The sequence below is a fragment of the Aphis gossypii genome, chromosome 3 (genome assembly GCF_020184175.1).
Source record: "Aphis gossypii isolate Hap1 chromosome 3, ASM2018417v2, whole genome shotgun sequence".
Taxonomy (NCBI): Eukaryota; Metazoa; Arthropoda; class Insecta; order Hemiptera; family Aphididae; genus Aphis; species Aphis gossypii.
In genome coordinates, this window is record NC_065532.1 from 27,454,729 (window position 1) to 27,468,650 (window position 13,922).

The following is a 13,922-nucleotide window of genomic DNA, read 5'->3' on the forward strand; positions in this document are numbered from 1 at the left end:
TAGGTTCCTCTATTTATCGATTTCATTTTTCAAATGATGACTTTTTAAAAAATGTTTATGAATCTAAATCAAATTCGAATAAGTAGTATTTTTAAATTTTATTTTAATTTAAATTTTGATATAGATACATTAATATACTCAAAAAATCATAAATTTAATACTTTATAATGAAAAAGTTAATTTTTGTTTTAAAAAAAATAAATCTGTATAGGTATGAATAAAAAAAAAATATATATAATATATATATTATATATATTTCTTGCTACAAAAATATAGCACCATAAATAGGTCATTATACTTATCACAATTTTAAAAATTGATGTTATTTATATTTTATATATACTTATTTTTATTTATTAAGCTGTTTGAAGTCTATTATATGGTAATGAATCTAACAGTTGATTTTTGTTGTGAGTATTATGTGTCATTGAGTTAAATTAGCATATACGAAAACGCAATCAATCAAAAACTATTCTGTAAACCATTATTGTTGGACTAAACTGTCTTCATTGCACTTTTTAAGAAAAACGTAATTATCCGTATAATGACTTATTTTAAATAATACATACATTTAAATACGCATATTATAGTATTTATGTGAGCTAATTGTGTAAAGTATTTACCAAACGTTAAGGTCATTTTTAATAATTGTAAACGCAAGTAATACATTAGTAGTATTACTATAAATACATTACTACTTATTAGTTATTAGTTATAGTACATACATTTTTACAACATTGTAGTTACGTATTATACAATGAAACTGATAATTTATGATTTATAACTTACTAAATATTTTAATTGTTAAATTTTTAAAACTTGTTTATTACCAATGAAATATTATGAGTTTTAAAAAAATGTCTATGAATACCAATTAAGTAGAATCTCTACTTTCTTCGGTCGGGTAAATGTCATATGAGACTTGTAATATCTGTAGTTGGTGATGGTAAAATACGGCGTGGATTGTGAGCGCAAAAATTTGTTTACGTTTAAGCACTAGTACAGTACCCCCTCACACCCACCAACCAATAGTTACATGTATCGAATGATTTATTCGTTTTATTCTGCCTCTATATTTATACATGGGTTAGAGGTCGTAACATGACGATGACATTAATCGGTCATCGATTACGAAGTATTAATCAAATATCTCGCTAAAGCTATATGTATAAAAATAAAAGAATTATTACACACGTTTAATAATCGTGGGTGTACCTACTGTACCTATAAATATATATTATAATTGTATTCAAAAACTTATAAAACATTTATATATTATATGTATATAATGAATTTTTATGTCGAGTAAATCTGGGTCGACTCCGTTGTCTTTCTCGGCGTGCCTTAACATATAATTGAGTGTGTATACACGCACTCACACAAATGTCGTATACATCCCTTTTTTTTTTTTTTTTTTGATTAATAATTCACTCTGCAAATATAGCCCTCGAGGAGTTGTGTTCAGTTTTGCCGGTTCCGACGGTGGTGGTGGCGACGACGGCGGCCGGTTCAATGCACCCGCGATGTACCTACACCACAAAGGCTGTTTATATTTATACAAATATGCGTGTTATATTATTATAGTTATGTATTGCGTTCCTTCCGGTCAATGTGCGGTTGCCAGTTAGTCCACGCGTTCGATGTGTACAACTGCAAAGGACGGATCCGTCGTTCGCCAAAGTCGTCATGGTGCAGGTTGACGGACCAACCGCCGATCAGCGGCGCAAAGTGTTTGCCGTCCAAAGACACCCTCACTCGATTACGATCGCTACAGTCGGCGGTGGACCGGCTGCAGAATTGAACGGATTGATCCTACCTTCTATCGACGGTTACGGGTATTATAAATCATAATATTGACTATATCGTGTATATATACTGAATATTATTTTTATTTTACATAAGTTTGGTCGTCTATATAACGTGCTATATGTACCTAACCTTATTATACCTAATTATATAAATATGAAAATCGGACAATCACATTTAGTGGAACAAAAATTGCATAACTGCATGTTTTAATTTCAAAAAAATTCACCGTTCCTGCACTTCTATTTCTGATATTATCATAAATTCATAACGTTTATATCATATATTCGTATTAAAATTATAGTGATTATGTATAGATAAACTGTCGACTTCGGAAGAATTTGGCAGCTTGTTTGAAAATTAAGCTCACTGTATGTATAAGGTAATTCATATTGAAGTGTCTACACTTATTATTATACTGAAAATGTATAGATTTTATGCAATTTTATTTCAGTGCCTATGTCAGTTGTGAGAATAAAAATAAAATAATTTAATGATAAAAAATCATATATGAATTATAATTCATATAATAAATATAATATTAATTATAAACTAATTTAATCGAACATAAAAAGTGGAAACTGTTAATTTAATTACAACTAAATATACCTAAGTGATAAATATAGATATAGTAATCCGAGATCACAATGGAATCGATACATTTTTCGAAATAATTTTGAAAAATTAAATTAAAATTCTGTATTTTTATAATTACTAAAAATTTACTACATATTATTATATTTGCAGCCTATATGTTATACCGTGTAATTAATATTCGAACTATATATGTATTAAAATGTAGTAATTATTGCAGCTCGCAAGGATCTTCGTCAACGGAAAAACTTCGTTGCATCAGTCATCTACGACGTCTTCGATCGCGTGGGTAAACAATAATTCCCCTGGCCAACTTCGGTAATTATTATAGCGCGTACCATTGACCTCTACGCGCGAGATCTGAACTAGTGATAATATTAATACTCTGTGATCGATATGTACCCTCAAATAAACGTAAATCGTAATTTCGTGCGCTATTAAACAACCGTTTCGTAATGTTATTGTACTTGGCCGTACTTTTACATACACACACATATTATATATATATATTTATAATCACACCTGGGGGCAACGTTCTGGCCGCCGCCGCTACCCTCCGCACTGGAGGTCCGGTTAATACCCGCGTTCACCTGGCAATGGCGGCGGCGTAGGTTAAAGTGGTAGTTTGGTCGGGAGAAGGGGATGGCGATCGCGTTTTAAGTTCGCCGACAACGACCTACGCGAGTCGTCCAAAACCGTCGACCCTCCGCCGTGGCGTGCTGGACAACCGCGTCACAAATTTTTACGAACGCATGCGCCCGGGGTCGTGTCCACTTAGGCCGTGCATACATTACTATTATTATAATATAGTCGCCACACCATCGCCATGTCCGAAGGTAGTCGAAACGTCGAGTTCGAGATACAAATGACCGTACCGGTCACCACGAGACACTTGTACAAACTTCCTCCCGGGTAATATCATATATAATATCTAATGCTTAATAATTTAAGACTGCAGACTTTGCGTACATCGAGTAGAATTCGATTCGTTGAACGATATAATATTATTATGTCGTAACGTCATGCCTTTTCGTGTCATACGAGTATCATTTTATTCGTAAAGGGTTTTTACGGCTATACTTATACTTATTATAGCCATTTAGTCCGTATTTAGGCGACTTGGATATCTGGTCACAATCGTCGTATTCTATATCAATGAATTTTCGTAATGATAATGATTTATTGATATAAGCTGGAGAAAAACCAACTGAAGCGCAAATATTTGGCACATTCTTAATTCGGTACATATCTTGCTTTTATCGATGTTTAATGTAACATTTCAGTAATTCACAACAAACGAGCTTTTTATTGGGCGATCATTAACACTTAAAGTTTAGTCTCCTACAAACTTCTGTTATCGACCCACCCACCCTCTAAATAAATATTATATCTCCTCAAAGTATGGACCTTTTCCTATAGTTTCTCTATTTGTCAGTCGAGATCATCGAGACGATATATTTATATTGTACATCACAATATGGACGTCGAGAATAATTTACTAATATTAGTAGTGTGGATAAATCAACAAATAATACACAATACATTTAACCTATATTATATAGGTAATATTTTATGAATATTGACCATTAGTCGATTTTTTCACAATAAAAATATATTATTGATATGCCTGATAGAGAACTATCAGGTGTGTAGCTAAATTGCATACCTTATGCGCCGTTTCAGAAACATTTTTCGTTTTTATATCATATTGTAAATATTCGTAATTGCTACTTGCAGATAGCAATAATTCATTTTGTTAAACTATTATAAGAACTGTTTTCGCGTATTTTTAATTAAATTAATTCATTGTTTTTTTTTTTGTTTTTAATATATTATGAAATACGGGCAAGTTTAACATTCGCCTACATGTATGCGGGTATATTGTTAGTTGATTTTCACTCAATTATATTTTATTTCATTATACCTACATAATACAATAATGTGATAAATATAGGTACATAAATTAAAAAACACATTACAATTTTGAAAATTTATAATGCCACTGATGTTATGTTTACACGGGCCGCATGTCTTTTGAATTGTTTTGACTGTCCATTTTCCAAGGTTATCTGTAAAATAAAATTGTTAATTTATTTGATTAAACCATTAAATATATAAATATTCTACTGAATAATAATTTTTGATTCATAGTTGTGTATTAAATAATTTTTTCTATAAAATATGTGTTATATGATGCAATAATTCAGCACACACTCGTATATTTAGTTATTTTTTAAGTTATAAGTAACAATTTAAAATTTATAGGTACTTTATGGATGATTGTAGGTATATCTATACATTCATTAATCATTATTATTCATTATAATTTATTACTTATTGTATATCTATTTATAATTTTAATCTATACTGCAGTTTCTATATAAATATATATTTTAATGGAAAACTTAATTTAATTATATCTATCCAGTTTTTTATATTATAATTTGACGATACAAATAAAATGTTTTTTTAAAGCATATATTAATTTTAATGTATTAAATAATTTTATAATAACAGTCTTCGAATCAAAAATAATAATTATAATATAAGTGTATAATATGTGAATAAACGAGAACTAATCAAAAAACATTATGTATTAATAAAATGACCAATAATTGATGACCCAATCAAAAGATTTTGTCTACTTATTATTTCAATGATAGTACAAATTTGATGTCGATAAGCTTATATAATATGACTCGACAACTGTCTAATATGAAAAAATATATTTTATGAGTAAAAAAAAATGTCTAAGTTTAATTAACAATTAATTATCCAAGTTATAATTCATATTCTTAAACCAAAAATCAGAATAGTAAAATTAATTGATATAATCAATAATATTACTTAAAACGCTCACTTGAAATAAAAATATAAAATTACTTATGTCAAAAAGTGTCAGTTATGTTTGCCTATAAAGAAAACATGTAAAGTTTATCGATCGATGTTGGGGCCAGAAGAGGTCAATGAAATTATGGACACGCGTATGATGGCGAAGTAAAATTCGGCATTTCCTTTTTGGTTGATATCTTTGCCAAAGTATATGTTTTTTTTTTTTGAAAAGGGGTTGCGTGACAAGTGTTTTTGACCTATTTAATCACTTTTCTGTTCTCGTTTATATTCAAATAAGGATGCCAATATATTTAAAAAAAGTACTTTTGGTAAATCTTAAGTTTGAAATAAAAACACTTTATAACTGGATAAAATTAATAAATTATTACTATCGTGATATGTATCTAAAAAATAACTAGATAATTATTTCATATAATATATATCTATATTCTATATAAATATATTTTTTTTTATTGATCGTTAACAAATTGAAGAATAGGTATCATTTCCTACAACACAATATTATATTAATGAAATACCAAATATTTTGTTTTATCTCTGTACAATCTCGTTTATAACTCTTCTAAGTATATGTAGCTATACCTACTCATTATTATATTACGGATATAATTTCTCTATTTAAATGTGTATGTAACATAATATTAAACTTTTTATTGTGCTTTTTATTCATTGTCAATGCAAAAATATGTGTGTTCGAAAGGTATGCTTTTGAAATAAGTAAAATTTCATTGAAATATGGTATATATATAAAGATAGGTTGTTATTTTATTATGATTTCGACCCATTATTCGTAGCCATGTTTCATTACTATGGCTACACATTTGTTATACATCGCTTAGTATGAACTCATAAGACATACCATATAAGCATATATTGTATTCATATTTTATTCACGTTTATTCATTTAAGTAAATGTTACTCGTGTTGTATAATTATAATATATTTGTAACAAGTTATATTAAGATATAACGTGGATTAATATGCATAATAATCCTTTTTTTAACGATCCATTTTTTCAGTAAGTATCTCACAAAAGTAATTATATGTATATTATATACATATAATATTTTATTGTCTTTGTTTAAATAATATAGCACTCATAATATACACTTTTTTTTTGGATCTGACTTAGTAATTTATTAAGCGCGCACGTTTACTATTGGTATACAATTATTAATTATATTTATAACGCATAATTTATGAATCATGGATACTCTGACATAGTATAAGTATAATATTAATATACTTATAGTTATGATCTTAAAATGTGCAGAAAGTTCGAAATGCACGTATATTTTTGTTGAATACTTTAGTTTCAAATTTTCTTGTTATATTTATTATGTTTATTAAATTAAATTATGTGTTCTTATGATTGTTATTTTAGTATCATAATACAATATTTACTTACGAAAATGACATTTCATTTTAAGTCATTTTCAACCAATTTTTATTAATGCGTTGTCAATTTTGATATTGAATAGTTAAGGTACCTATTTCTATTTTTAGTGTTTTTTTTAATTAAATGCTTTATTGAAAGCTAAAATAATTGTATTATAGATTTATGTCATGTGAATAATGTCTATAGTAAATAATGTACCGTACGTGCGTATTCTAATATATTTTTCTACATTATATTATAAATAAAAATAAGCGAGAATATCTGATAGGTTATTATTTAAATGCTCTGGAGTGCTGATATAGTAGTATGATTCTTCTTATAATTATTCTTTATTTGTATTTTGATAGTACTTATAGTCCTATAATATATCATAAATTATTGTTGGCGGCATGCTTTAGTCTGATATATAATAGTACGTACATCCTATATTATTATTACTATATTTATAATGATAATGTTGAGAATAGTAATGGTAAAGATGATAGTTAATAATAATTATAATAATATATTCTCCGAGCTAATTGGCGATAAATTAAATACAATTAAATAGAAGTGATAATTTGGAATTCATTAACATGGTAGATATGAATTTCTTTTATACTAACTGCCTTCTTATATTACACGTGAGTATGTTTAGAAGTTGAAAGGTTAGTTCGAGGCAAGCTCCAAGGCCTATTGCTTTGAGAAAGATTTAGGATATCTATAATATAGAAACCATCTATGGTCAGGAATGCCTGTTTATTGTCATCAAAGTCTTTTAGTAGTAGTTTGAAAGTTAAATGTAGTTTTAGTATCATAAAAGGTTGTTATTTGTATTCGTATTTTTTCCTCCTTTTTTAGATTGTGTTATTGAGAATAAAATTCGGGAAACATTTTGATGTGTTGTCTGTATTAAAACACGTACTTAAAAAAAATTTACGAATCACGGTTTGTTTGGATTCTGTTATTGCTTTTGTGTTGTTATTCCTAGGCTAATATGCTGCGCCCTAATAATTAAAATGTACGGTTAGGTTAGGGAAAAAAATTTAATTACGAGTATATAGATTTTATTGAAAAGTTCTATTTATTAAAAGCTACTTCTTTTAAGCTGAGCAGTGCTTGTCAAAATTCTTTTCATATGACACTAAATTGTATGTATATTATTAAAGATTTATGTAGAAATGTCGAAAAATTTTCCTTCGAGTTTTGGAATCCTTAAATAAACTTATGAAATTTATTGAGGCTCAGTGATATATTCAGTAGGTATTGATTATTTTAATAAGTTGTGTTCGACAGCATGCTTTGGTTTGCAGCTAGCTGATATATTATATTGTTGCATTTATAATTAATATTGTGGTTATCTAGTTTTCCTATTCGATTCAGATTTAAATAATATTAATTTGTATTAATTAATTTTTTTAATTAGACTATCTAATAATAGACCGTCAGGATGGATAGTTCAACAAGAAGTTGCTCGTATGATGGATTCATTGTTAGATCCATTTGCATCATTTGCGTCATTTTCTAAACCTGTTCGGCGAACAAATCAATCGTCAAAACGATCACATCTTTATAGATCCTCGTCACAACAAACGCAGACGCAAAACTTTGCATCCAACACCAATCGTGCAAATAATGGTAAGATATACACTTAATAAACAAAATAATTTTAACTTAGTCACTATATTGACAGCTAAAAGTTGAAACATTAAATTTAGATAATCGTTCTAACGGTAATAATCAGCAACAATACAAACCAAACGGTCCATCAGAGAAATGGGCCGCGACTTTAAGAAAAAGAGATCCAGAGTTATTGCCCGCAATACACGCAAAAAGGGATAGGTAAACAAGGTTCTTAGTACTTTCAGACGACCTTATTAAAAACAATATTTTACGTTCGTGTTGAAAGGTGTTGTTCACATCCCGGTGGATATAGAACAAAACCTGTCATACCGCCCCTTAATCATCCTACGCCGTCGACGGCGCCTCGGTCTACAGACCACAAGAAACAACCACAGAAAACCAAAACCGTCATTGGTTACGAGCCTCATCTGGTAGACATCATCGAAAAAGACATTTTACAAAGGAACCCCAATGTCCAGTGGGATCGGATAGCTGGATTGAAGCACGCGAAAACTTTACTACAAGAAGCTATGGTGCTACCGATGCTGATGCCAGATTTTTTTAAGGTACGTAAACGCATTATGTGTATAATATATTATATTACTATGTTAAAATAAAAATATTCATATTTAACAAATAAATTATAATCTTGGTATCTATAAATGGTCGATATTATACCTATTATAATTATTAGTATAACAATGTACAGTATTATTATTATTATGTAATATGCTGTAAAAAAGTAAAAACAACGATTAGTCATGATTGGTATCTAAACATGTAATATTCAATGTAAACAACACATCATAATTAAGTATACAGAGATTTAGAAATATTGACTCATTAAAATATCCATTGATATAATGATTATGTACTTGTTAAAATTATTCATGATGCCGTGGTACTTGGTATCGTATACGTATTATACTAACATAGTTTAATTATCTATTTTCCATCGTTTTTATGCACATAGTATAAATATAATATAATATTACACGTTATTTATTTATATATATTATATACATCGTGATATTAGTGTACTGTGTATAGAAATATAAAGTATTATAATATGTTAAAACGTTTTAGTTTATAAATTAAAGCTCAACGTATAAAAACATAGACTAATAAACATGGTGTAATATTATAATGGTTTAACATTATTATAACAGAACATTTTTTATGTTTTAATTGAAATGACAAATTATTCTATTCGTATTCCAAAGTTCACAGTTAATAACAATGTAGGTGTACAATATTAAGTTAACGTTCCATAGTGGTATACAATGATATTACAATATTTTAATCGTACACTAGACGCCTTTACTTACCACTGATATATGTAGTTGAATATTGGGTTTGTAGGGCATCCGGAGACCGTGGAAGGGCGTTTTAATGGTCGGTCCGCCCGGTACCGGGAAGACAATGTTGGCCAAGGCTGTAGCTACCGAATGCGGGACGACGTTTTTCAACGTTTCCTCGTCTACGATGACGTCTAAATACCGAGGAGAATCGGAGAAATTGGTCAGACTATTGTTTGAAATGGCGAAAATTCATTCTCCGTCGACAATATTCATAGACGAAGTAGACTCGTTGTGTTCCTTACGAGGTTCCGAAGGCGAACACGAAGCGTCTAGGAGGTTCAAGGCGGAACTTTTGATTCACATGGACGGCTTAAACTCGTCTAGGTGAATATTTCTAGACACGAACAATTTGATTATACATGCCATTTGTTATATAAAAAATTGTATTATTAATAACATTATAATATAGTGACGAAGAAGATACCCCATCTATCATGGTTCTGGCAGCCACTAACCATCCATGGGATATTGACGACGCTTTCAGAAGACGTTTCGAAAAGAGAATATATTTGCCGTTACCAAATGGTAATTGTATATTTCATAAAACGCATTTAGTAGTTTAGTACTACATAAGAATAAAAATAATTTGAATTTTTTTGTAACCAAACTAATTGTTTATTTGATTAAATTGGGTCCCATAACAAGAACAAACTGGATCTTAATTATTTTTGGCAAATAACACTATTAAACATTATTCAAAAAACATATAACAAAAGAATGACTCTCATTATAGCTATTATACCTTTCCAAAATGGTTTTTTGTCATACTAAAATTTATGAACAATTTTAATAGGGTAAATTAGTTTAATAAGTACCTATTAAGCAGTTTGTTTTATTTTGTTTCTAAATATGTAATTTGTAATAGTTATATAAACTATAAAACTTTACATTTTTAAATAGCCATACTATTATGATTTTTGACTTCTCAAACGTTATAGTGTTTTTAAATTTCAAATTATATCATATGTTTACGAATCATTTTATGCTGAATTTATAATCAATTTTTTCAATAACATCGTTAACATCTATTTTTGAGTACAAACAATGTAATAAACAAAGATATAATATCGGGCTGAGTTTACATTTGCACAAATCGTATTAACAGTTTCGTTTGGTGATGTGTGCATATAAATATTTTATGTTTGTTGATTACCAGACGAGTCGCGGATAACGTTGTTGAAACTGTGCTTGGAAGGCGTAAACTTGGACGATTCATTCGATTATAGATTTGTAGCTAACAAATTAAGAGGCTACACAGGATCGGACATAGCTAACGTTTGCCGAGACGCAGCTATGATGGGTATGAGGCGTAAAATCGTTGGACAAACACCGGACCAGATCAAGAACATAAAACGTGCCGACATAGACCTACCAGTAACGGTCCAAGATTTTAACGAAGCTATCGAGAGGTGCCGAAAAACTGTTACCGGTCAAGATATAGAAAAATATCAATTATGGATCGATGAGTTTGGTTCATTTTAATCGTCGAAAGTTTCGATTTTATCTCAACACATTCTAATTTTGTTATTCGACAACAATAAAAATATATTTCCGTCCTATACTTATGTATATATTTTACAGATGTTATCAATTGATAAATTTTATAAGTACCTATAAGCAATTGTTTTACACTACTTAATACCATTTACAGTTGTACTGTATGATATCATATTATATATACGTGAGGTACATAATGCATTTTTGACCAATTAAATGAAAGATTGATAAAAAAAAAAAAAAAATTAAATGTAATTATAGTTTTATAAATTATTTATAAAAATTGTATAGTTTGATTTTTTGTATTTGGAAATTTGACGTAATTTATGTACTAGGAATTTTTCCTTTTTAATTTCAAAATATTCGCTCATACAATTTCAAGCTTTTATTGTTTTGTAATTTCAATTTTAAACGATTTTAAAAGTTATAAAACAATAATGGTTTAGTAAAAAGTATAATAGTAATTATAATACTAATAGAATGTACTATGAAACCAATTAATTATTTTAATTAAATATGTATTAGGTATTATATATATATTAATTATATAATAATATAAATGTATAATATGACCATGTATGTATACAATCGAAAAAAATAATCGTTTTCAAATCAATTTCAACAATTATAAATGCAGATTAATATAAATATCATATATTACGTGTGTTTTCATATGTTTAAATTATTATAAAATAGCTTTATAATAGGTAGATAAACGATTGTATGAATCATTGATACTATCAATATACATTAATATAAAATTTTTAATTAATAATTGATAGTTGGAATATATTTATATTCAGAACCACGAGGGGTCGCAAGGCCGGCTCAAGAGGAGGGCGAGGTGTGCTATGTACTAATATACTGTAAATCAATCAAGAATCGAAAAGAATTTCCGATGTATTTATTAAATATATGTCATTATTTAAACATTTTGAACCAGTAAGGCAACTAACTTATTACAATGTACAATTAAAAAATTATTATAACTCAAAATAATATTAATTTGTAAAAATATAAAAATTCTAAAATAAGTGAGGTCGAAATGGTAATTTGATAAAATGTAAGTATGTAGATATTTGCTTGCGAGTGATTTCTTTTTTACTTATTCGGGCCGGGCAAAACTTTTGCCCCCTCTATTGAAAACTGAAATGACGCCATTGCCTATATCGTAGTTGAAAATTAAAAACAAAAACAAACCATAACAGTTAAGTCGTCGGAAATATTATTTGATATTTCAAAAATATGTGGCTTACATTTTGTATTGGTTATGTGTAGGTATAGGTGTGATACACAAGCTGTAGCGGTATTATAAAGCGGTCCCGCTGAATAGAATTTCTCCCTGCAGGGCAAGATCGACAATTTTATCACGAACGATGTAAGCTTAAAAAAAACTTTTTTTTCTAGAAATATATTTTATGAACACCGTAATATGGTGTATCCCATGACGCGATGTGTTATTATATGAATATTACATACAGTCATAAAATCCAGGGTGACATGGCCCCTCTGTTTCTTCTTTACGAACACTCTTGGCCGTGTATAGTTCGAAGAAAACGAAAGTATAGTACATATAGGACATACGCAGGTTGCAGGTAATCACACAAATCCGAACAGTTATGTTTTATTTATATATAAATATTGTACAATATTAGTACAGCGAACGTACCATACTTATACTATATTACCTATTTAATACGAGTATACTTGTTATGTGTACCAGGTCCAAATACAGTCATTTATCATCATCCACGTTTTGTAATAATTTACTGCTATAGCGATGTCACTGAAAATCACAATCGATAAATTCTGACGGGATTAATCGTGTTTTGATATGCGTATAATTTGTACATATTTTACGGACTATACTGCTGACGATTGCCGCAACACAGTGGACGGATAGGAATTTTTTATTTCGCCAGATTACGAAATCTGTGTGGTCATTAATTCATTTAGGTACCATCTGTCCGGGGTGCAGCATAGCTTCAAGTTGACGCCGATTTCCGGCGAACAAACTCTATCGAGCAATAGCATTTTTTTTTTTTTTTATTATTATCATACCTATATGCGCATTATTCTATTAATATTCGTTACAGACACATTATAGTCGCCGCGATAGTACATTTGGACGATAATTTAATGTCTTAAACACATCGTATCTTACACGCGTTCACTTCTTATATACATTTATATACAAATATATAATGCATGACATAATAAGTAGTAAGTACCGACTACTGTTTTGCTATTTAAAAACGGATCGGGTGGGGCGGTTCCATCACGGTGCCAATATTATAAGTATTAAGTATATGACCACCCAATATGAATACCTACACCACCGATCGCATTATATACATAGTGCAATATAGATATATTTTGTAGGCAGTGACGCAACTAAGTCCATTGAGTTTTAATGTTTAAATTCACATTCTATTGTTTTATAATGTCAGAGTAATATAAGCTCATTCGATTTACTCATCAACTCCAATAATATTTAATTTATTTTTAATGGCTTCAAAAATTATATCATACACGTATAAGAAACGAATATATTTAATATTATAAGGCTTATTGTATATGTATAACAAGGAGCTTAAGTTAAATATCAAATATAAAAAAAATATATAAATAAATATTTAATATATATTAAACTTAATGTATATTATAGATAAACGAAATTATAAAACTATATACGTTTTAATAAAATACCATGTCTTATATATAATATATTTATATGCTCGTATTTGTCACTTATATTTAATTTAATCAATGTGGATTAAATATTTAATAATTAATTATTTTCGTACCAC

At 28.7% G+C, this 13,922-nt stretch overlaps 1 protein-coding gene across 5 annotated transcripts; it reads left to right on the forward strand.

Moving 5' to 3' along the window:
• Positions 1–1,700: 1,700 nt before the first annotated feature.
• On the forward strand, positions 1,701–11,174 carry LOC114130755 (katanin p60 ATPase-containing subunit A1-like). Of its 5 annotated transcripts, XM_050205121.1 has the most exons (8): positions 1,701–1,835; positions 2,621–2,718; positions 8,058–8,269; positions 8,350–8,473; positions 8,541–8,820; positions 9,617–9,939; positions 10,025–10,140; positions 10,772–11,174. In XM_050205121.1, the coding sequence occupies exons 3-8, from the start codon at positions 8,110–8,112 to the stop codon at positions 11,095–11,097; spliced, it is 1,329 nt and encodes a 442-aa protein (XP_050061078.1). In that variant the 5' UTR covers positions 1,701–1,835; positions 2,621–2,718; positions 8,058–8,109; the 3' UTR covers positions 11,098–11,174. The 5 variants fall into 5 exon arrangements, with proteins under 5 accessions (XP_050061078.1, XP_050061074.1, XP_050061075.1 ...); XM_050205117.1 differs by lacking the exons at positions 1,701–1,835; positions 2,621–2,718 and adding an exon at positions 3,158–3,312; XM_050205118.1 differs by lacking the exons at positions 1,701–1,835; positions 2,621–2,718 and adding an exon at positions 3,212–3,312 and having other exon boundaries at positions 8,073–8,269.
• The last annotated feature ends 2,748 nt before the right edge of the window (positions 11,175–13,922 follow it).